At 44.1% G+C, this 24,906-nt stretch overlaps 1 protein-coding gene across 1 annotated transcript in view; it reads right to left on the reverse strand.

Annotated features, from left to right (window-relative positions):
- Positions 1–24,906, reverse strand: part of LOC147102736 (ubiquitin carboxyl-terminal hydrolase 43-like) — a 432,453-nt gene that overhangs the window by 299,227 nt on the left and 108,320 nt on the right. Inside the window, exon 3 of the mRNA XM_085963486.1 lies at positions 4,574–4,665. Within this exon, the coding sequence (XP_085819612.1) occupies positions 4,574–4,665 (92 nt within the window). The remainder of the gene's footprint in view (positions 1–4,573; positions 4,666–24,906) is intronic.

Genomic DNA, 24,906 nt, shown 5'->3' on the forward strand with positions numbered 1-24,906 from the left:
TTGGCAGAGGGTCCTACACACAGAAAAGTTCGAAAACCACTGCACTAGGTAATGGCTCGTTATATGGCTGGCTATAATATGTAGGAAGGCTTTTTAAGCAATCAGAGTTAGGAGTAAGTAGGAAGTCGGGTGGTATGTGGTCATCCGAAGGGTGCTAGAGATGAGGAATAACTTACTGAGAAGGGCCACTGAAGCAGACATTATAAATGTGAGAAACAGATGTGTTTCTGGAGAGGAGAAGACAGGGTTGAGGGATATAGTGAGAAGACAGGTAGGTGGGTTGATCTGTGAAAAAGAGATAGGCGTCTTTGGGACAAATGACCTTTTCCTGTTCCCCGTTTTATTTAAATCTTCTTTAATTTATTTAGCAATTAACTGGCACACTAGAATTTAGGCTGTGTAAACTGAAACAGAAGGGCAAAGTAATTAAATTGAAAATGTGAAATTAAGCTCATCAGATCCAAAAGTCTTGTACATATAATCAGACTTTATTAATCCCTCTGGAGGTCTGAAAGAAAAGTGCTGTAGACTGGGATAAAGATTCTGGTCACCATTTGTGTGCCCATTCAGTTCAATAAGAATGTTTGCATCTACTGGGGACCAAACATGCTCTTTTGGTTTTTTTTTGGTTATGGATTTTCTTCACTTCAAGGGAGTCATCAATATGCCAAATATAGGAAACAGAATATTATAAATAGATCTTAGAATGAGTCATGTCCTCTTGTGTAACTGCTGCACAACAGCAGTTACTTCGTCCAGTCAGAAAAATAGGTTTCTCGATCAGGTCATTTAAGAATGGAGTCTAGCGTCTTCATATAATTCTGCTCAACCTTTGGCTGATGGTTCAGATTCAATTCCTAAAAACAATCTTCAGAACTATTGTTTCAGATGAATGGTCTGACGTGCTTAAGTTTTTAATTACTATTGAGAAATGAGCAGCAATCATCATTCAACTGTTGAACAAAATTCTATTCATTTCAGATTGAAGCTTATTCACTGCATGCTGCTGGCCAACAGTTTATCTTTAAAAGATAGGAATATTAGTTTTGGAGGATTCCAGTTTTTTTGTGAAGCAGGGCTCGACTCATTTGAGAATGTGATTTAACAAAACTATATTTGGTTTAACCTTATCTGGTGGGTAAACACATTACTAGTTAGAGCGTTTTTGCTTTGAAAAACTGAATATTTGGTTTCGTTCACGGACTGAGGGTTTTTGTATTTCATATTGAAACAGGAATTTAAACAATGGACTTATCTGCAATGTAAAAATAACTGGTACTTTTCTTCTAATTCTAAACCATATTTTTCTATCAAGAGCTGTGTGATAAAGAAGGAAATTGCTTAAACTTAAGCTAACAATATATGCTGAATCTACTGAGCATTTTTTTTTTTAAATTGTTATTTTTTTTCCTTTCCCATTTCTTTTTAAAAAAGTAACTTGAATGGGAACAATTTGAATTGGGACAAGCGAGTTAGTGTAGTCTTTAGTAGGCCACCCTGCCCTCCAGAAATGCTGGAGGAGATCACTAACAACGTCTCCTTCAAGGGAGGATATATGCCTTTGTTTCATTAAGCTGCACATGGATCATATTATCTCTCATTGTCCTCAATGATATCAGACAAGCAATTTGACAGCACGGAGATGGTTGCAGAGTAGAGTGTGGTGGAGGAAACATAGAAGATAGGAGGAGTAGGCCATTCGGCCCCTCGAGCCTGCTCCGCCATTCAATGCAATCATGGCTGATCATCCAAATTCAGTACCCGTCCCTGCTTTCTCTCCATATCCCTTGATCCCTTTAGCCTTAAGAAATATATCTAACTCCTTCTTGAATATATTTAATGAATTGGCCTCTACTGCCTTCTGTGGTAGAGAATTCCACAGGTTCACCACTCTCTGGGTGAAGAAATTCCTCCTCATCTCTGTCCTAAATGGCTGACCCCCTTATCCTTAGACTGTGACCCCTGGTTCTGGACTCCCCCGCCATCGGGAACATCCTTCCTGCATCTAGTCTGTCTAGTCCTGTTAGAATTTTATAAGTTTCAATGAGATCCCCTCTCATTCTTCTGAACTCCAGCGAATATAAGCCCAATCGACCCAATCTCTCCTCATACGTCATTCCTGCCATCCCAGGTATCAGCCTGGTGAATCTTCGCTGCACTCCTTCCATGGCCAGGAGAGGAAGAGCTAGGTGCCATCAGCATACATGTAAAGCTGACCTGTGGAGGAAATCTCCAGGGGACATTGTTGTACAAAGGAAACACTGGAAGCCTCGGATGGTACCATTATTTACTCTGTAGGTAATCGTGTAGGAGTGAGAAGTGAAGCCATTTTTCTGTGGTGTTTGACTTAATCAACCAGTTCATCCTCCACCACGGTTCATCTTATTGAGCCTGCTCTCACCAGGTTCCAATCCTACCTAATGCAGTTAACACAACTGTAACAATGGCTTCACTTCTCACTCCTGCACGACACAAGCCGATTCTAATGATATCCCGCAAAACAAATTTCGGATCTTGGCAGGGTCTACGTGCGTGGGAAGGCAAGATATGGAAAAGCGCTATTTGCCCGGTGAGGTGGCTAGAAACATTATAAATGGGCCGACCTACTTCAGGGATCTGTTGGGAATAGATGGCAGAGGGTGAGGGGGTGATGGAGGGGGATCAAAGAGGAACAGAGTGAAGAAAAAAAGGTCGAGACAGATTTTGCTGTAATAGAGCATCTAACAGCATCTGACTTCCCTGTATTCACAGCAGCCAAGTAATCCAATAGCCCCAAGCACAGGAAGATTTCCCTCTCTATCTCAGAGTACAGGATAATGCAATGGCTGTTCTTGGTACATCCAGTGTCTCTGACTCACTGTGCATGGGCTCGGTTTCTACATCATGGCACGAGTAGCATTTGCTGAGGAAATTACTCAATTGCCTTGAAGTTTAACCTCATCCAGTCTGATTAAAGGACACAGCAATTATGTTATAAAAAACTCCAACTGAACACATATTGAAACTGAAAAACCTTCACATGCATACAGGGTTTCAGCTTTGCACTAAAACAAGCTTATGAGGGGGGGCAGGGGAGCAGAGAACTTTGCTTGAAGGGCTTTTAAAAACAATTCACAGGAAACGCCTCAAATATGTGAAATTGATCAGACATTGCTACAACCAACGTTCCCATTAAAGCCGGTTTCACAATGGGAAAAACTGTGCATGCGTGGAAATCTGAATAGGCCAAACAGCCCCTTAAAGGAGCCGCGCACCCAAAAACAATTAAAGGGATCATTGGCTACAACAACAACAACTTGCATTTATATATCGTAGTAAAACGGCCCAAGGTGCATCACAGGAGCATAATCAGATATGATTATCAATATAATACAGGTCTTCATTTTCAACAGATGTTTATGCTTCAATAAATGTGTTAAGCATGAGGTAGGCTTAAAGTTTTCTCTAAAGTAAATGCACTATTTCCTATTACAGTAAACCTTCCTATTTCACTGGAAGATTTAATTGTCCAGGCTTTACTGAAGGGATGCTTGGAGTGTGCGCTAGTCAACCAAAACAAACACAGCACATCTATAAACTAGTAACACATTGTTGCCTCTCCTCCTCTTTAAAAACTACTCCCGAAAAGAATGTTGATCTGCAAGTTTCCATTTTGTCTTTGATTTGGCTGCAAGATTAACAGGAATAATTGTGGGTGAAGTATTTTATTGCCTGCGTAAATTAAAATGAATTGCTCTAGAGGTCACCGAGCCGCATTTCCATATTCATGTTAAAACACAGCTGTAATCTTCTGCAGGAAGAGCACTAAGTGTGAGCAATACAACATGATCTCCTAGGGCGAGGCGGGGCGGGACAACTTTCCTCTATTTACGGTGTATTTCTGACTGCTATAAATAACAGAGGGAAAATCTTCTCTATGTACTCAATAAACATAAAATATTGTTCAGCTCATCATTTTATTTTACTGACTGGAGGATTTTCTTTTCTACATGCATTATCAATTAAGCAGTTATTCACTGAAGCAGAGTTCCGGGTACCTCTTTTTAAAAGGAACCCAATCTGATTAAGTATTGTCCCTCAGCAAGTGGTTGATAATCTGAAGTGGCACTAAAAGGGAAGGAATGTTCAAAGTACTAGCCCATTCTATTGAGTAAAATCAGTGTCACACTAAGACATGTCTGGAAACATCCCGAATTAGCCACACCGGTAACATCATGAATGGAGACCACGGCAGAGCAGCTCCATAGGAAATGGCAAGGGCTTGGACTTCAAACCAAGCCACGAACTGCTCCAGAGCTACAAGATCCTGGGAAACCTCATTTGAAATTGTAGCATTTATTTATTGTGAAGCTGTTTCAGATGGCAAGAGAAATCAGACTCCAATCAGTGACATCAATGGAGTGGCTTAGCAGGGTGGAAATGCCATGCCTATTTCCAAATTCCTACTGACAAGCTACTCATTATGTTTTATGGAAGGACAAAATGAAAATCTACAAATTATTCTTTTTACATCTCCCTGTGGAGTTGAAGATTAAATTAGTGCTGGATTTAACATGCTGCTCATCATAGTTACCTGTACTGTGCTTGAAAAAGTTCTTGAACAAAACTCTGAATTCCAGCCTGCTGGTGACTTCCTGTCGCATTCTCCCCTCCGCCAACAGAAGGCTGAAAGAAAGAAAACATCGTTAAGGACGAGTGTTAAAAATATATTTACATTGAAGATCATTCATGGATTTGAGTCCTTTTTATTGATCTTTGCCTTACATGGACAAAGAGCTTTCTGGTATGGCTCGATTTAAATAGTAGATAGAAGCACCTCTAGCTGTGATCCCACATACTTTCACAGAACGCATTCCCCTGAAATCAATTTGTTCATGTGTCGTTGTGCTTGAACAACAGACACTTCAAATATTTTCTTTCAAATGCAAGATCCTCATAGCCCCTGGTTTCCTGGTGGTTTTTGGACTGACTGGAGATGTCCCATGTGTCTGATCGTGGTTCTCCGCATTAAATGGAGGGCAGGGGTGGGGCAGGGTTGGTGGTGGTAGGGGAAGAGTCAAAATACCAGGAGTGGAAGCCCAAGGATCAAAAAAAAAAGGGAAAAAGAGGTGCGAATAGAAAGCAAGTTCTCAGAGAAAGCATTGATGTGGCGATGCCGGTGTTGGACTGGGTGGACAAATGTGAGAAGTCACAACACCAGGTTATAGTCCAACAGCTTTATTTGAAATCACAAGCTTTCGGAGCGCTGCTCCTTCATCAGGTGAAGTGACTTCACCTGATGAAGGAGCAGCGCTCTGAAAGCTTGTGATTTCAAATAAAGCTGTTGGACTATAACCTGGTGTTGTGTGACTTCTCAGAGAAAGCGGTAAAGCAACTGTGCAGCGAGGGCCATGCTCACTGGTTTCTGGCAAGGCAGATCTCCTAGATTGATCTTAATTGCATATTCATGATGAACTACACACATGGATCTGGAGACTCCCAAAAGTGCAGGAAAGAAAAATACATGCAACATAAAAGGAATGTGGCCACTGAAAAGGTAAATAGCCCTTTCAAAAGGTCATCTGAAACTCAAAAATGGCTGACAAAACTGCAGTCAGAAAAATAAATCTTTTTAGGCAGGAATTGGAGTTTGCCGAGAGACGGAATAGTTCAGCACCCAAATCAGCTGTTTGACTGTTGAAGTGCCAAGTGCTGCTGAATGAGGTGGCCATGAGGTGGCCTCCCAGGCGTCCAACCCCATGCAAACCTCCCCAGAGGACGGCAGTGCAGCATACCTAGCAAGAAAAAGGTTGAAGGAAAAGAGGTCACTAGCCCTACGGTACAAGTTGGTTGCAACTGTCCTTGGAGCTGATGGCACAAATCTGCAACTGGTGCCCTGTTGTCATGCAGCCTGTGGAGGCAGCTGTCCTCAGTCATTGCCAGGTAGGTATGTCAGGGGGTTGACAGCATCATGGCTGATTTAGGCAGTCTAGTGGGCAGGTTTTTCACCTTGTACCACTTCAACCATAACACCCTGCAGTTGGAATACTTCAAACCAAACTGCATTTGTAATTTGAACTTGACTTGCTGACCACCAGAGACTCTTCATTTAGATTACATGCCTTGTATCTCACCGAGTTTCTGTGAAAGTTAATATTGCAAGAACTCCTTTTTCTTTCAATTTTTACTTCTTCCTGTTCTGCAATCTTGCAAGCATTTCAAATGCAATCAATTTTCCAATGAATTAGTAGACAATATTCAGCTACTTTTGGCTCCACATAAACATACTGTGAAGAAATAAAAATTCCCCCCCCCAAAATGGCAACATTGACAGAAGCCTGTAAGAATGAACTTGAACTTGCATTTATGTAACACCTCATCACAGCCTCAAAATGCCCCAAAGCAGTTTACGTTTAATGAAGTGCTTTTTTGAAGTGCAGTTACTGTTGTTACGAAAGAAAAAAAGCTATACTAAAAATGTACCGGAAAACAAAACAATTAAAGGCTAAAGGGCGAGACCCTTAAAGAGTTGCATCATTCAGGCAGCTTTCCTTACGTCCACTTCAAATGGGTGATGTGAGCAGCGAGCTCAATTCTGACCTATCTAGGCAGAAAATCAGACTAGGTTTCTTTTCAGTGCGTGCATTATATATAATATATAATAAATAAAGCTATGGCTCATTTTTGGAGAAGACTATTTTAAGCCAGAAGTAAATGCCAACCAGAAAACCGTACTTGGTGCAGGTATAGCTCTTTTTATTCTCTCACTGGCATTATGGACCCTTATCCACCAAAAAGATTCTCTTAGAAAATAATCTACAGGAAACTTTTTTATCCGGCACGGACGGGACCAACGTGGTGCCGGTTCATCAAAAATTCCGGATAACCGAACGCTATAGTAAAAGATAGGGAGAGCTGACAGCTCCGTATAAAGCAACAAACCCTGTTGCTTAGCAACAACTGTAGAACAATGAACACAAGTTTCAAGCGTCTCTGTAGCTTAGCAACAGCTGCAGCCACACCCTTGCACAGCACAGATGGAAGGAGGCAAATAAATATGAAGTAAAACCTACTCCTGAATTTTGCCGGTTAACCGACATTTCCGGTTATTTAGGTGCTGGTAAATCGAAAGTTTCCTGTAGTGGGTTATTACAAGTTCTTTGATGAAGTAACGGAGAGGGTTGATGAGGGTAGTGTGCTTGATGGGACAGTGGTAACATGGATACAAACTTGGCTAAGGGACAAAAAGCAGAGTGTAGGGCTGAACTGTTGCTTTGCAGACTGGAGGGAGGTATACACTGGTGCTCACCAGCGGTCGGTAGTAGGACCACTGCTCTTTTTGATATATGTTAATGACCTGGACTTGGGTATACAGGGCATAATTTCAAAGTTTGCAGATGACACGAAACTCGGAAGTGTAGTAAACAATGAGGAGGATAGTAACAGATTTCTAACAGAGTTCAGGAGGACATAGACAGACTGTGAAATGGGCAGACACATGGCAGATGAAATTTAACGCAGGGAAGTGTGAAGTGATACATTTTGGTAGGAAGAATGAGGAGAAGCAATAGAAACTAAATGGTGCAATTTTAAAGGGGGTGCAGCAACCGAGAGACCTGGGGGTGTTTGTACATGAATCTTTGACGGTGGCGGGACAAGTTGAGAAGGCTGTCAAAAAAAAAGCATATGGGATCGTTGGCTTTATAAACAGAGGCATAGGGCTCGAATTTGTCAATGGGGAGCTTTTGGAGGCAGGACTCCCACTTTTTGGGTTGTAGTCCCGCCTCCATCGACTTGTGGCCAACCCATGCTATTTTCCCTTGATTGACCTTGTTGAGCCCACCCAGCGGGCTCAGCAGGCCAATTAAGGGACACCTGGTTACTGGTGACATCAGCGATTGACATTTCATCTGTCAAGAGCTTTTGACAGATGAAAAATCAGCGTTTGACAGCTCTGTGAAGCTGTCAATCACTGACAATCTGTCTTCTAACTTGAGTCCTTCTACTCAGACTCAGTGAGAGAGCTCTCCAGACCAGAAAGCAGAGGCTGCAGCTTTTGACAGTTCAGCGGCCATTCTGCTTTCTGTGCCGGTGAGCTCAGGGACTCCCGAGAACTGAAGGAAGGAAGCCTGCAGGAGAAAGTAAAAGGTAAGTAAAACTTATTAAAACACTTTACACTTACCTCACGCACTTACCACTGCACACATGTACCCGTCACTCACCTGCACAACGGACATCTCAACCCCTCCAACCCCTGCAGACCGACGGTCCGCCTCGCTAACTTGGCGTGGTTTGGAGCCGTCGGGAAGCCCACATTTCAGGGCTAAAAATAGGGATTAGGCAAAAAAAACTGCCCGTTAACTACCTGTTAACAGGCAGTTAATTGGCACTAATCTCCTTCCCGCCTCGTGGAGGCGGCTCCCAGCACAGGTCGGGTACCCGCCTCCTGGGATATTGGCATGGAGGCGGGATGTGTTCCTGCCCGCCGATTCTGCAATTTTCCTACCACTCCCGCCTCCAAACCCGCCTCCTGGGGGCTTGGAAAAATTGAGCCCATAGAGTACAAAGGAAATAAGTTATACTAAACCTTCATAAAACACTGGTTAGGCCTCAGTTGAAGCAGTGTGTCCAATTCTGGGCACCACACTTTAGGAAGGATGTCAAGGCCTTCGAGATGGTGCAGAGGAGATTTACTAGAATGGCACCAGGGGTGAGGGACTTCAGTTATGTGGAGAGACTAGAGAAGCTGGGGTTGTTCTCCTTAGAGCAGAGAAGGTTAAGAGGAGATTTGATAGAGGTGTTCAAAATCATGAATGGTTTTGACAGAGTAAATAGGAGAAACTGTTTCCAGTGGCAGAAGGGTTGGTAACCAGAGGACACAGATTTAAGGTGATTGGCAAAAGACCATGAGGCGATATGAGGAAACTTTCCTCTTTATTCAGCGAGTTGTTGTGATCTGGATTGCACTGCCTGAAAGGGTGGTGGAGCAGATTCAATAGCAACATTGAAGAGAATTTGATAAATACTTGAAGGAAAAAATTGACACGGCTATGGGGAAAGTTCAGGGGAGTGATTGGATAGTCTACCAAAGAGTAAGTTTGGGCCAAATGGCCTCCTTCTGTGCTGCAACATTCTACGATTCTATGGGGGGGGGGGGGAAATTTGGTTGCTTTGCGCCACACATTAGCGCCCTGGGGGGCATTAACAGGGCACAAAGCACTTAGCACACAAGCGCGCCACCGCTAACGCCTTGTGCAGCGCCCTGGCTGCAAACTTTGGTCGCGCCCCCTGGCCTACCGCCGGACAATATGTCAAGACAGGGTCAGGGTGGTGTTTTTGTGGCCGCGGCAGCACTAATAAGGCAGGTGTCGGGCTGCTTGCCAGCACCTGCCCCCTCAAGCAGGCTGCCAGCTGCAATCAGTCCTCTTGAATGCCAGGCTCTTTTCCCGGCACCCCGCTCCCCGGTGGCCCAGCAGGGCCCCGGTGTGCACTGCGCTAGGCCCCTCCCCGTTAAATCAGGGGAGGGGGGCCTGTAGTACCGCGGCGCTATGTGCCGACGCGTGTAGCGCTGTTGCACGTAGCGCCGTGATATTGAATGGTAGTGCCCCGCCTCCTGCTGGGGCGCTACCACTCAATTTACGGCGGGGGGACACTAACGTTTTAAAGGGTGCTAAAAGTAGCACCCTAGCGAAGTTAGCGCCCCAAAGGGGGCGCGACCAAATCTTTCCCTGTGATTCCAAGGCACTGCTGAATTTCCGTTATCTCATTGAAACTGTATTTGCGAGTTGCCCAAGAAGTATTAAAGGGTGAAATTAGTAGGTTGCATACAAATCGGTTAAGAAAAAGGAAAATTGCAGCACTTGCCTGGTGATGGATTTTACTTTTTAAATTGTTAGTTATGATGTTGTCGTGACTTCGTTTATTCAGAATGAATATTGCCTCTGACAGGAAACTCCATATTCAGAAGTCAACATGTTGTTCTTTAATTAATCCTTATGGATGGCTAGTGAACAAGAATAGCAAAATGGGATATAATACCATATAACGCAGACAAGAGTAACTTGGACACATTGTAAATCGTCAAAATTGTCAAGGATCAATTTGTTAAAGCTCAGATACATTTAAAAAATTGAAAAACAGCGTGTTGCTAGTTGCGTCTCAGATAATATTCATTCCTGGTCCATTAGAGTTTGTTGACCATAATTTAATTTTGAAAAAATACACATCACTCATCTTGATCAAGCTATCGGGAGTGTGCAGCACAATGGTGACAAGAATGGCAGCCCTGCACTGTTCTGTCTCAAATGAAGAAAAGTTATTACAGTGTAGCTGCTTTTGTATCACACTAATGCTGTCAGTTTTCAACATGCTGGTCTCATTCACAGAGGTCAATCAGTGAGATAGCCCTTTTATTGGCTCTTCCTGGCCACTGAACTGAACAAATCCGCCAAGCTTATCTCCAGTGTTGCCGCCGGTATCACTGAATCTGGAGCCAGCAGCACCAGCACAATATAGATGCAGCCTTTGTGTGGTTTTTCAGACACCCCGGGAGAAGCTGAATCAAGAATGTGTGTCCAACAGGCTTTTGGAATTGGTAGAATGATGATCCGGTACATCCCTTTCGGAACAATCCCAGTTAAAATCTAAAGGGCCTTGTTTACAGTTAAAAAGCACTTTTGCATTATGCAGAACCACTAACTCTTAAAGCCTGGATTTTGCACTGCCAAAGGCACTGGTAAATCTAAACATAATAAGCCTCCACAGTACCATGGCGGTGGAGCACTAAGCAAGCTCAACCCATCTTGTCTCGTGACATAAAATTACACTAACACAGCAAACGCACTGCACGTGGCTGGATCCACATCGGTTCACAGGTCTTGTATTCCTCCCGTTAGGCGTTGCTCTCCCACAACTGAACTACCAGTGTAAAAAGGGCCTTTTTTGAGTATTAATTGAGGAAGCAAACCTCACAACTGCCTTATATCAACACCCAGTTTGCTACATCAACAGCAACTTGCATTTATATAGCGCCTTAAACAGAGTTAAATATCCCAAGGCTCTTCACAGGAACGTTAATCGAACAAAATTTGACACCGAGCCACATAAAGATGATTTTAGGACAGGTAACCAAAAGCTTAGTCAAAGAGGTAGGTTTTAAGGAGTGTCTTAAAGGAGGAAGAAGAAAGCCAGAGAGAGGCAGAGGGGTTTAGGGAAGGAATTTCAGAGCTTACGGCCTTGGCAGCTGAAGGCACAGTCGCCGACGGTGGAGCAATCAAAATCGGGGATGTGCAAGTGGCGAGAATTGGAGGCGTGCAGAGATCTCGGAGGGTTGGAGGAGAGGAGAGAGATAGGGAGGGGCGAGGCAATGGCGGGACGTGAAAACAAGCAGGAGAATTTAAAAATTTTAAATCATCAGGCCAAAGAAAGTGAGTTTCCCCAGAGTTGCACTATGCGGAGGCTGGTTTCCCAGTCTGTATATACAAAACCACACGAGAGCTCATGAAAGCAGTTATTGCCTTGCAAGCAAAATATTCATGCCTTTAAGAAAACAATTCTAATGTCATCAGCGCCCCAGTGGTCTATTGTGACTTACAGTGAATGGAGTGGACTGTCTGATAAATGTCACTAGCTGACTACTTGAATTCTCTGTTATTGTCATGGAAAACATTGCATTTTCCAGCTCGTCACATTTTAAAGGTTATCTTTTCTACAACTATTTCTGTGGCAGCTTCCGATAATGAAACCCAGCATATACAAAGCTATATTTAGATCAAGTCATAAATAAAATAAATATGTCTACATTTCTCCCCATTGTAAAAAAAAGTGGAATTGAATCTCAAGGAGTGTAACAAAGCCAAAGGTTTATTTTACATTTATATTCAAATACATTAGTATTACTAATTTACTGAAAATCATTTGGCAGAGATTACTAAGTGAGCATTTGATTTTTGACTGCCCCTCAAACATGCGTATTTGTGAGATCAAGTCCCAATCCTGGCAATGCAGATATGGAAATCTCCACAGGGCCCATCTTCTGCAAAAATAGAAATGTATTTAGTCTTCAACAGAGTTTCAATTAATATTCATCAAAACAAAAGAACATAAGAATTAGAAGCAGAAGTAGGCCATACGGCCCCTCGAGCCTGCTCCGCCATTCAACATAATGGCTGATCTTCGACCTCAAATCCACTTTCCTGCCTGATCCCCATATCCCTCAATTCCCCTAGAGTCCAAAAATATACCTCTCTCAGCCTTTTAAGAACATAAGAAATTAAAGCAGGAGTCGGCCATTTGGCCCTTCGAGCCTGCTCCGCCATTCAATGAGATCATGGCTGATCTTCTGCCTCAACTCCATTCACCAGCCCTAATCGCCATATTCCTTGATGCCCTTACTGGTCAGAAATCTATCGACTTCTGTTATGAATATACCCAATGACTGAGCCTCCACAGCCCTCTGGGGTAGAGAATTCCAAAGATTCACCACCCTCTGAGAAGAAATTTCTTCTCATCTCAGTCCTGAATGGCCTACCCTTTATCCTGACTATGGCCCCTGGTTCTAGACTCACCAGCTAAGGGAAACATTCTCCCAGCATCCATCCTATCAAGCCCTGTAATAATTTTGTATGCTTCAATGAGATCCCTTGAATATACTCAATGACTCAGCACCCACAGCCCCATGGAAGAGAGAATTGGCAAGATTCACAACCCTGAGTGAAGAAATGCCTCATCTCAGTCTTAAATAGCTGACCCCTTATCCTGAGACTATGTCCCTAGTTCTAGACTTTCCAGCCAGGAGAAATAACCTCTCAGCATCTACCATGTCAATCCCCCTCCGTATCTTGTATCTTTCAATGAGATCGCCTCTCATTCTTCTAAACTCCAGAGGACAACCTCTCATCCCAGGGATCAATCTATTGAACCTACCTTGCACCACCTCCAAGGCACGTTTACCCTTCCTCAGGTAAGACCACCAAAACTGTGCACAGTACTCCAGGTGTGGTCTCACCAAAGCCCTGCACAATTGTAGCAAGACTTCCTTACTCTTGTACACCAAGCCCCTTGCAATAAGGGCCAACATGCAATTTGCCTTACTAATTGCTTGCTGTACTTGCATGCTAACTTTGTGTTTCCTGTACGAGGACAACCTAAATCTCTGAACACCAACATTTAATAGTTTCTAACCATTTAAAAAAAAGTTTTTCTATTCTTCCTACCAAAGTGAATAACCTCACATTTCCAACATTATACTCCATCTGCCACCTTATTGCCCACTCACTTAACCTATCTATATCCTCTTTTGTTCTCCTCATAGCTTACTTTCCCACCGAGCTTTGTACCGTCAGCAAACTTGGATACATTGCACATATTTATTTAATATTTTTATATAGTTGAAGACCACTGGACGTCTCAGCGCTTTACAGCCAATGAAGTCGTTTTTGGAAGTGTAGTCACTGTTGTAATGTAGGAAACATGGCAGCCAATTTACACACAGCAAGCTCCCACAATCAGCAATGTGATAATAACCAGATAATCTGTTTTAGTGATGTTGATTGTGGGATAAATATTGGCTAGGACACCAGGGATAACTCCCCTGTTCTTCAAAATAGCGCCATAGGATCATTTCCATCCACCTGAGAGCGCAGACGGGGACGGGGCTTTAGTTTATCGTCTCATCCGAAAGACAGCACCTCGGACAGTGCAGCACTCCCTCAGTACTGTATTGGAGTGTCAGCCTAGATTTTTGGACTCAAGTCCATGGAGTGGGACTTGAGCCCACAACCTTCTGACTCAGAGGTGAGGGTGCTACCAACTGACAAGACCAAACCTACTCACTCAATCTCTCCTCATAGGATCCCAGGGATCAATCTAGTGGACCTTCGTTGCACCGTCTCTAAGGCAAGTATGTCCTTCCTCAGATAAGAAGTCTGAAACTTTTCACAGTACTCCAGGTGTGGTCTCACCAAAGCCCTGTACAATTATAGTAAGACTTCCTTACTCTTGCACTCCAACCCGCTTGTAATAAAGGCCATCATGCCATTGCCTTCCTAATTGCTCGCTGTACCTGCATGCTAACTTTGTGTTTCCCGTCTGAGGACGCCTAAATCTCTTTGAACACTAACATTTAATAGTTTCTCACCATTTAAAAATATTGTTTTTCTATTCTTCCTACCAAAAAGTGAAGAACCTCACATTTCCCCACATTATACTCCATCTGCCACCTTACTGCCCACTCACTTAATCTATCTATCTATATCCCTTTGCAGACTCCTTGTGTTCTCCTTACTATCCCACCTAGCTCTATCGTCAGCAAACCTGGATACATTGCACTCAGTCCCTTTATCGAAGTCATTAATATATAGATTGTAAATAGCTGATGCCCCAAGCACTGACCCTTGTGGCAACACACTAGTTACAGCCTGCCAACCGGAAAATGACCTATTTATCCCTACTTTCTGTTTTCTGTCTGTTAACCAATCCTCTATCCATGCTAATATATTACCCCCAACCCCAGAACTTGTATAGCAACCTTTTTTTATGTGGCACCTTATCGAATGCCTTTTGGAAATCCAAATATACTACATCCACTGGTCCACCTTTATCTACCCTGCTGGTTACATCCTCAAAAAACTCGAATAAATGTGTTAAACACGATTTCCCTTTCATAAAACCATGCTGACTCTGCCTAATCATATTATGATTTTTTAAGTGCCCTGTTACCACTTCCTTAATAATGGATTCTAGCATTTTCCAGATGACTGATGTCAGGCTAACTGGCCTGTAATTCCCGGTTTTCCCTTTCCCTCCTTTCTTGAATAGCGGGGTTATGTTTGCTACCTTCCAATCCGCTTGGACCATTCTAGAATCTCAGGAATTTTGGAACATCACAACCAATGCATCTACTATCTCTCTAGCCACCTCTATATGTGTGAGGGGAAGGGGAGAGAATAAACACCAAATCCATAATATACAAAGAAAGATCACAGAGAAGTATCCTTTTCCTCCTACCTTCCCCAATTTCATGCTAGACTGCCGCAAATTATTGCCCTCACCCTCCCACAAGTAAATTGGCTGGTCGGAGAATTTTAAAAAAACATTCAAATCAAAAAGATTTTTTGAAACAGAGCTACACTTTCAGTATATTCTAATCAAGAAGTCAACAGCTTCAAATATTCTGAAACACAATCATTCAGAAAATTCCTGACCTCTTCCCATCCCAAGTTGACAAACAGCAACATCAGTATGTTGGCATGTTTCCTGCACCTGACAGTTTTCCCTTGGGTTTGCCCATATTGGTTATCAAACCATAAACGCATTCAAAAACATTTAGAGGCAATGAAATGGTTTCCATACCCTTCCTACTGTGTTCTCAATTATGTGCATACAGGAAGAAAGTATACCAAAATATTTGTAACATTCCATTTACCCTCACATTGATCCCCTTCGCAATCTCTGCCATTTCATTCGCTCCTTTCTGCCTCTCACTTGTCCTGCGTTTTCTGAAATCTGATACCGAGTTCAAGTTTCAATAAGATGGAGTAGCCATGTTGGTGAACTGCCAGCCTTGGGGCCAGGAGCGCTTGGATCTGAATCCAAGTACGGTTCACTTAACCTTCCATCTTCTTGAGGGTTCTAAATAAGCGCCATGCCTTGGGGAGATAATAGGGGACTGAGCAGTGCTCGACACTTAAAATATCTCATGGCAACTTGACAATGTAATGGAACAGAGAACCACACTACAGCAAAAACACAGACAATTGGTATTTTTCAACCTATATCTGGACATTGATATTTGCTGGCAAAAATTAGCGTGGGATTTAAACCTCCCCTGCTGCCCCAACATCAGACCACAAAGCATTTCACCAAGCTGTTCTGCATAAGCTAGTCATCTACGTATGCACAGCTACCTAACCCAAACTTCAACTAAACCCTTAGCTTAACCTTGGCCTCAACCCTAACTCCCTCCAGTCCCAGCTCTTGGCACAACATCAATAAAGAAAATAACTATGTTTAACTTAAACTAGATAGCCCACAATGCACACGGAGACAAGGCCATTGCTAGCAAAGATCATTATTTTGAAGAAAGGTAAAAGAAACAAGAAAGTAACCTTTGGAACCAAACTGCTTATAACTGTCACTCCTACAACCGAAAAATAGGTGGAGAAGTCTCCACGAAAGGCATCTCAGCAATTTGCAGTAGGAAATGAGAACAAAGCAGGGGAGGGGAGGCTGTGCTGTGGTTCGCTGTAATGCTCATGACATCTCAGCCTCAAACTGTGCCGTATTGAGGGGTTGTGACTTCTGATGGGCACATATGCAGCAAAGCAATGACCATGGCTGCCACATTTGCCTACATAACAGTGAATGCAATGCAAAAGTAACTGGGTTGTGAAGTGCTTTAGGGCATCCTCACTATATAAATGCAAGTTCATTTTTTAAAATCTTTCAAATTTAACTGTAGTATGAAACATTCCAAGAACGAAAATCACAGTTTGAACTCCATTGACTGAGAACGGAACACCATTTACCAACAGATGAACAGAAGGTTTACCTGAAATAATGTTGGAAATGGTTCATTGCTGGCCATCTATTAAGGACTACCTAGAATGATTCTGAAGATTCGATGCTCGATTTGACAATACGGAGCGGATTTCTGTAGCCCTCTTTATTTTCTGTAGTCCGCCACAGTAACAAGAGAGAAGCAGGACGATCAAAAGAACAACCTCATTTGATTACCAGGGCTAATTAGTAGTGGGCACCAAAGAAGTAATTGGCAAGTTTTTCTGGAGGCACTGAACTAATTCATAGTGAATTCAATTGGTTCGCAACGCCACAAAAGCCTAAAAACTTATTTTGAGGAGTAAAGCATTGTGGAACACTTCTACTGGTCTCTCCAGTTTGGAGGATTGTTCTTATTTTTTTTTCCATTTAGCGAGGCATCCATCACAAAGACTGAGGAACTTTCTATTCTCCTTTTTGGTAGTTAGTTTTCAGTTCTCAACAAGTAAATGGAGCGAGAAATGCGACTGCTGTGAGGTGGAATCCTTTTTTTTTTTAAAAAGATATAAGCTTGTCAGAAATGTGAAAGCCAGGACTGCATGTGGGAGTAAATCTGCAAATCTGGAAGTTTTGTAAAAAAAAAAACACACTTTCCTTGAATCTTGCACTTCTGTGAAATCAGCAATTGTTTGTTTTCCAGGTAAAATTAGGCACAAAATGCATTAGCTTAGTTAACAGGCAACACAACAATATAATAGATACAAGACTTCAGAACCAAAAATAACTTTCGATTAAAATTTGACATATTGTCGTAATCAAGATTTACTGTGTATATCACCTGACGAAGGAGCAGCGCTCCGAAAGCTTGTGATTTCAAATAAAGCTGTTGGACTATAACCTGGTGTTGTGTGATTTCTTATATTATAATAGGCTTGTTATAAGCTAACATTCGCTACTGCTTTGATGGATGTCATGCTGTGCGAGTGACAGCACAATGCCATTATATTTTTGAGTTTGCAGAAGACCAGGAGATCATGAGGAAAGCTGGAGTCAAGAGGTTTAGCTTCTGTTGAATAAATCTATGCAGATACCTTCAGGTTTCAGATATGAAAGATAGGTACCACACAGCAAATTGCTCAGCTTAGCAACTCGTCGTTCATTGCAAGTAAGTTAGGAATTTCTTTTCTCTATGGTGTTACGTATTACCTACCATTATTTCATATCTTTTTCCGAGTGACAGGCAGTGACTAGTGGGGTACCGCACCCCAGCTATTCACAATATATATTAAGATGATCTAGACGAGGGAACTAAATGTAATACAGGTAGACTATCCTTTATCCAAAAACCTCGGGACCAGCCGTGTTTCGGTTTTCGGAAAATTTCGGATGGTATTTTATAAGACTGGGAAATTTGTCGGGGGTTGGGGGGGGGGGGGGTCGGCAGGGGGGGGGGGTCGGGGGGAGGTCGGCGTCGGCGGGGAGTGGGGGGGGTCGGCGGGGGGGGGGGGGGGGGAGGTCGGCGTCGAGTGGGGGGGGGTCGGCGGGGGTCGGGGTCGTGCGCCACTCTGGTCATGTCGTGCGCACGACTTACGCTGAACGAAAAAACCTTCGGTTTTTAGAGGGTTTCGGTTTTCGGAAGTTCGGATAAAAAGGTAGTCTACCTGTATCTCCAAGTTTGCAGATGACACAAAGCTGGATGGGCGTGTGTGCTGTGAGGAGGATGCGGAGAAACTCCAGTATGATTTGGACAGGTTGGGTGATTATACTGCATCTGCCCAATGTGGATAAATGTGAAGTTATCCACTTTGGTGGCAAAAATAGGAAGGCAGATTATCTGAACGGCAATAGATTGGGAGAAGGGGAAGTGCAACGAGACCTGGGTGTCCTTGTGCACCAGTCGCTGAAGGTAAGCATGCAGGTGCAGCAGGCAGTTAAGGCGACAAATGGTATGTTGGCCTTCGTAGCGAGAGGCTTCGAGTACAGGAACAAGGACGTCTTGCTGCAGTTGTACAGGGCCTTGGTGAGACCACACCTTGAGTATTGTGTGCAGTTTTGGTCGCCTTATCTGAGGAAGGATGTTCTTGCCATGGAGGGAGTGCAGCGAAGATTCACCAGACTGATACCTGGGATGGCAGGAATGACGTATGAGGAGAGATTGGGTCGATTGGGCTTATACTTGCTGGAGTTTAGAAGAATGAGAGGGGATCTCATTGAAACTTATAAAATTCTAACAGGACTAGACAGACTAGATGCAGGAAGGATGTTCCCGATGGCAGAGGAGTCCAGAACCAGGGGTCACAGTCTAAGGATAAGGGGTAAGCCATTTAAGACAGAGATGAGGAGGAATTTCTTCACCCAGAGAGTGGTGAAGCTGTGGAATTCTCTACCTCAGAAGGCAGTTGAGGCCAATTCATTAAATATATTCAAGAAGGAGTTAGATATATTTCTTAAGGCTAAAGGGATCAAGGGATATGGGGAGAAGGCAGGGACAGGGTACGGAGTTTGGATGATCAGCCATGATCTCATTAAATGGCAGAGCAGGCTCGAGGGGCCGAATGGCCTACTCCTGCTCCTATCTTCTATGTTTCTGTATCAGTTATAATGATTGGTCAAATAAATCACTGGATTACTCCCCAAGCCACGTGTTAATTTGCATAGGGGTAAACAGATCAGGAAAGTGAAAGTGTGGCTGAAAGAGTAGTGTGGGCAGGAAGGGTTCCATTTCATGGCATACTGGGACAGGAAGGAGCTGTACCGCTACCACCTGAACCGGTCTGGGGCCTCGGTCCTGGCAGACAGGATAAATAGGGCTGTGAAAAGGACTTGAAACCTGTAAATGGAAGTGGGAGGTGGGGCAGGTTTGGATAAAAATAGTAACCTTAAGGTAAGACGACTGGAAGAGGGCATCTGTCAGAGTACAAAAGTAATAAAGATAACAGAAATGCTACAGCAGAAGAGGTTGTAGGGAGTAATAACAAAATACCTGTTGAAAATGAGGCAGCAGTGATGATAAAATTGCCTCGGATAAGTATTTGTTGATCAGAGAGTCAGCATGAATTTGTGAAGTGTGTGTTTAACTAATCTCGTTGAGTTTTTTGAGGCAGTCACTAAGATGGTGGATAAGGGAGTGTCTATAGACGTTGTCCAAATGGAGTTTCAGAAGGCATTTGTTACGGTTCCGCACAAGAGATTATTAGCAAAAATGAAAGCGCACGGAATTGGAGGTAACTTTGTGACATGGGTTGGGAGGTAGGAGACAAAAAGCAGGGATAAAGGGAATATACTCGGATTGGCGAGGTGATTAGCGACGATCCCCAGGGATCTGTACTGGGACCTTAGCTTTTCAAAATATATATCAATGACTTGTATATAAAGGAATAGAAAGTTGCATATCCAAGTTTGCAGATGACACTAAGTTAGGAAGCACAGCAAGTTCTGCAGATGGGAGCAGAAAGTGACAAAGGGGGAAAGGTTCACGCTGCCTGGCTCACGTGCACTCGGGGATCAAACTGGGGCTGACTCCCAAGTTAACCTGCCATTTTTCAGATCACTGTGCTCCCTAAATTGCTTTGTGTCGACTTGAAAGTCACAGTAAAATTGCACTCCAAGTTGGAGATGTCTTATTGTACTTTTTTCATGGTCTTGTAATGCAGTGAAGTTATTAGTGATAATCGTGAACTGCACCTTTCAGCCTTGTGTAGTGTTATCACATTGCGGAATTCGCACTTGTGCCGACATCATTAAACGTCAATCTCAACTTGAACCAGCGCATTACAGCAGTTGGGGACCCTGCAATCAGGAGACCTGGGTATTTATTACAATTAAATGATCTCTTATTTCCCTAATCTAATTTAAGATCTACTAAATTGTTGACAATGGTAGAACAAGATGCAATTAAGGGCCCACTGCAATATAGAAACTGAATCACAAAGGTAGTAAAATGATATTTGACAATGAATACATGCCAGATTGACATATCTGATGAAAGGTCATCAGCCTTAAACGTTAACTCTGTTTCTCTCACCACAGATGCTGCCGGACCGGCCGAGTATTTCCAGTTTTTATTCCAGATTGACATATCATGCTATCCAATAAAAGTGCAAAAACTGGCTCTGAACATCACAATCACCACCAGCAACATTTAAACTGGTGTAATCTTTTGGACAATATGAATTATGTGGCCAGTATGAAGCCATACAAAAGATGAAAGTGCATACAGCCAAAATATAAAAGAGTACTCAGTAACTTGAATGTCAAAATCCAACAAAATAAAAGCAGAAATGTAGTTGTGTCAGTGTTCTTGCACTTTGTTTTAATACTGTAGTGATGAGCCCCAGGTGAGTCTTGTGAAAGAAAGACTTGCATTTATATAGCGCCTTTCACGACCACCTGACGTCTCAAAGCGCTTTACAGCCAATGAAGTTGGAGTGTAATCACTGTTGTAATGTGGGAAACACGGCAGCCAATTTATGCACAGCAAGCTCCCACAAACAGCAATGTGATAATGACCAGATAACCTGTTTTTGTGCTTTAAGTACTTTGCCCAGAGCTGATGTTTAACCAGACAAGCATTTCTGACCACATACACACACACTACCAAGATTCTACAGCCCAGTGAAAGTTATTCCCCCCACCCACCATGTAAATTATCCTGCTCTGCTCCCAGCTGCTCATCCTCTGGGTAATCAAATTCTGTCAGGTTAGAATTCCTGATCTCGAGGCAGTTTTGCGAGATCAAGAATCCCAGCCCGCAGCAAAGTTCGATTCTCCTGGGCAGCAGCATTTAGGTAGGAACCGAGGCAGCAGTGAAGACAGGTTCCAATGAACTGGGGGAAGCAGAGTAGACCATAATCACTGTGACCTGTGGGGGAGGGGGAAGGAAGCAGAACAAAGCCAGCATGAACTGGGAGAAGGGGAGGAGGGAGAAAAGCGCCAACGTGGACTGTGCAGAAGAGGAAGAATAAGGGTGAAACTCGACTTGTACGATAGCGAAACGGCAGCCCAATTTACACTGCCAGATTAATTGGGCAGAATTGGGATTAATTGTAATGTATGTACCTTTAAGGGGGGGGGAAAACTACTTTCTACAGCTCATGTATACTGTAGTACCGGCAGTGACCACACCTGTATATAACACCGAGTAGTAATCTGTTGTTTCAGTTGCAGTTTGAACCACGTTGAGTAAACACCTGTTGTACCGTTCTCTGCAGTCCTTTTCTTATTACACGGACGTAACAGTGGCGACGAGCAAGTTCGAACCTACCTGCAACTCTGCATCACCTCCCAGGGATTCGTTCCTGGAGAACAGTGGAAGAAGGTCGAGTCCAGAAGCACGGGCGTCAACCACGGGCAACCACCCAGTCATCCAGCGGAGATTTGAGCATCGCAGGGGAGGCTGTCGAGAGCCAGGCTTGGCTTTCCAGTCACGGTGGTCCAGCGAAACGGGCTGGCAACAGGTACTGCGCAGACCCTTCCCGGACAGCGACAAGCTAGAGCCCGACCGAGCGGCACAGAAAAAGGCCGAGCGGCATCGACAGGGGAGAGAGGGCAGAGCGCACAGGGCGCAGCCGGTGTTCAGGACCGAGCGGCGTCAACGGGGGAAAGAGAGGCGAGAGAGAGCAGAGCGCAGCCGGTGTTCAAGGGCCGAGCAGCGTCAACGGGGGAGAGAGGCGCGCAGGAAAACGCAAGGCGCTGCCATTGCCACGAGGACCGCAGACAGCGGCGTTGGCAGCAGCACCCGAAACCCACAGGGCGTCACCATTTGCCACGAGGACCGCCGAGAGCGGCGTTGGCAGCAGCGCGGGAGACGCCATTTTAAGCCAGTAACCACACCCAAAAATGCCGAAGAGTGGCAGTATCACAGCGTTCGACAATGAAGTCGAAGATTGGACGACATATGTCGAACGCATAGAAGTATACTGCAAGGTGAATGAAGTGCCAGATGACAAGAAAGCGCTGGTATTGTTGAATTCAATGGGTGCAAAAACGTATGGCTTACTACGAAACCTAGTAACCCCAGAGAAGCCAGTAGAAAAGGATTTTGAAAACATAGTGTCAATCCTACAGGACCACTTAAACCCCACACCGCTGCTGATAGCAGAAAGATTCAAGTTTCACAAACGGAACCAGCATAAGAATGAAAGCAATGCTGATTATTTAACAGAACTGCGCAAACTATCGAAACACTGCCAGTTTGGAGCGGGACTGGCAGATACCTTAAGGGACAAGTTTGTGTGTGGGCTTCAAAGTGAAGGAACCCAGAAACGGCTTTTATCTGAAAAGGGCTTTCAGCATTGCGGTATCATATGAAGCAGCAGCACGGGGCGCTGCAGAGATACAACAGAGACTGCAAGAATATGGCACAAACGAAATGTCATACGGAACAGAGAAGTGCTATCGCTGCGGCAGAACAACACACGACCAGAATGATTGCTGGTTCAAAGACAAAGTGTGCAGACAGTGTGGAAAAGTAGGACACATAGCACGAGTCTGCAGGTTGGGAAAGAAAACCAGCAATAAGAAACCTACCAAAGGAAAGTACAAGAAGGTACATAAGATGACGGAGAACAGTTCAGACGAACAAAAGAGTGATAACGACTCTGAAAGCAGGGAACTGAGTTGTCTGAAACTAAATAATGTGATCACAACGGAGGATCACCGAACCATTTGGGTCACTCTCAAGATAGCAGGAGTCCAGGTAAAGATGGAATTGGACACAGGATCAGCCCTAACAGTCATAAACCAACGGGACTACGAGCGGCTATTATCACACATACCCTTGAGAGACACAAAAATTATTTTGAAGACATACACGGGGCAAAAAGTCTACCCCAAAGGAAAAATAAGGGTGGCCGTTATATATAAGGAAACAGCAAAACTGGACCTGTATGTATTGCAAGATGGAGGACCACCATTACTGGGACGTGAATGGATCCGGAAAATACAACTGGATTGGCATTCCATACAGGCACTGACTGTGGCTGACGAAAAGGATGACGTCACACCTGGGCGACTGTCAAAGATCCTAACTGATGCAAAAGAAGTGTTCCAGCAAGGGCTCAGAACACTAAAAGGCATGACAGCGATGATTAAAATTGAAGAAAACGCAAGTCCAAAATTGTTTAAGGCCAGACCGGTACCTTATGCGATCTGCCCAGCCGTCGAAGCAGAGCTGGAGAGTCTGGAACGTTCAGGTGTACTGTCCAAGGTAGACTGGAGCGAGTGGGCTACACCCATCGTCCCTGTGATGAAAGTCGTTGAGCAGCACGCCTGGGGAACCAAGGAAGGTTCGCATCTGTGGGGACTTTAAGGTAACAGTGAACCCGGTCCTTCACACCGTACAATATCCACTTCCGCGGATTGAAGATATTTTCGCCTCGCTATCTGGAGGGAAACGCTTCACTAAGATTGATCTGGCCCAGGCGTATCTGCAAATGGAGGTAGAAGAAGCATCAAAAAAATACCTCACAATCAACACCCATAAAGGTCTCTACCAATACAACCGGCTGGTATTCGGGGTAGCATCAGCTCCAGCTATTTGGCAGAGGGCAATGGAACAAGTCCTGCAAGGGATCCCAGGGACCCAGTGTTATTTGGACGACATCCTGGTCACGGGCGAAAATGACAGTGATCACCTTGCCAACCTGGAGCAGGTGCTCACTAGATTGCAGGAATATGGGCTCCGAGCTAACCTCCCCAAATGCGAGTTTTTTAGAAAACAGATCTCGTATTGTGGCCACGTTATTGATAATGAGGGGTTACATAAGTCCCCAGAGAAGATTGAGGCAGTCAAGGCTCCAGCACCGGAAAATGTGTCACAACTGAGTTCGTTCCTCGGGCTGGTAAACTACTACCATAAGTTCTTGACAAATTTGTCTACAATACTACACCCACTGAACACCCTACTGCAAACTGGGGTGCCATGGAAGTGGAATGACAAATGTAGATGAGCTTTCCAGAAGAGCAAAACATTAATCACATCGAAAGAGGTATTGGCCCATTACAACACAGCGTTACCAATTCGGTTGGTTTGTGATGCGTCACCCTACGGCATTGGAGCGGTGCTGTCGCACAAATTCTCGGACGGCTCAGAGAGGCCAATAGCCTTTGCGTCACGATCACTAACCTCAGCCGAGCGTAACTACACCCAGATTGACGGAGGCACTCAGCCTAGTGTGGGGAGTGAAAAAGTTCAATCACTATCTGCACGGGCAGAAATTCACCTTGCTGACTGATCACCAGCCTCTTGTCTCCATTTTTAATCCGAAGAAGGGCGTTCCGGTAATGACTGCGCAACGACTACAAAGATGGTCACTTTTTCTAGGGGCGCACCACTATGAGATTGAATATAAGGGCACGAAACAGCATGGAAATGCTGATGGGCCATCATGCCTGCCACTGCCTACTGCGGAGGAAGCACCAGCAGTGGAT

The sequence above is a fragment of the Somniosus microcephalus genome, chromosome 21 (assembly GCF_052327205.1).
Source record: "Somniosus microcephalus isolate GS21.2 chromosome 21, FLI_Smic_1.0, whole genome shotgun sequence".
Classification (NCBI taxonomy): domain Eukaryota; kingdom Metazoa; phylum Chordata; class Chondrichthyes; order Squaliformes; family Somniosidae; genus Somniosus; species Somniosus microcephalus.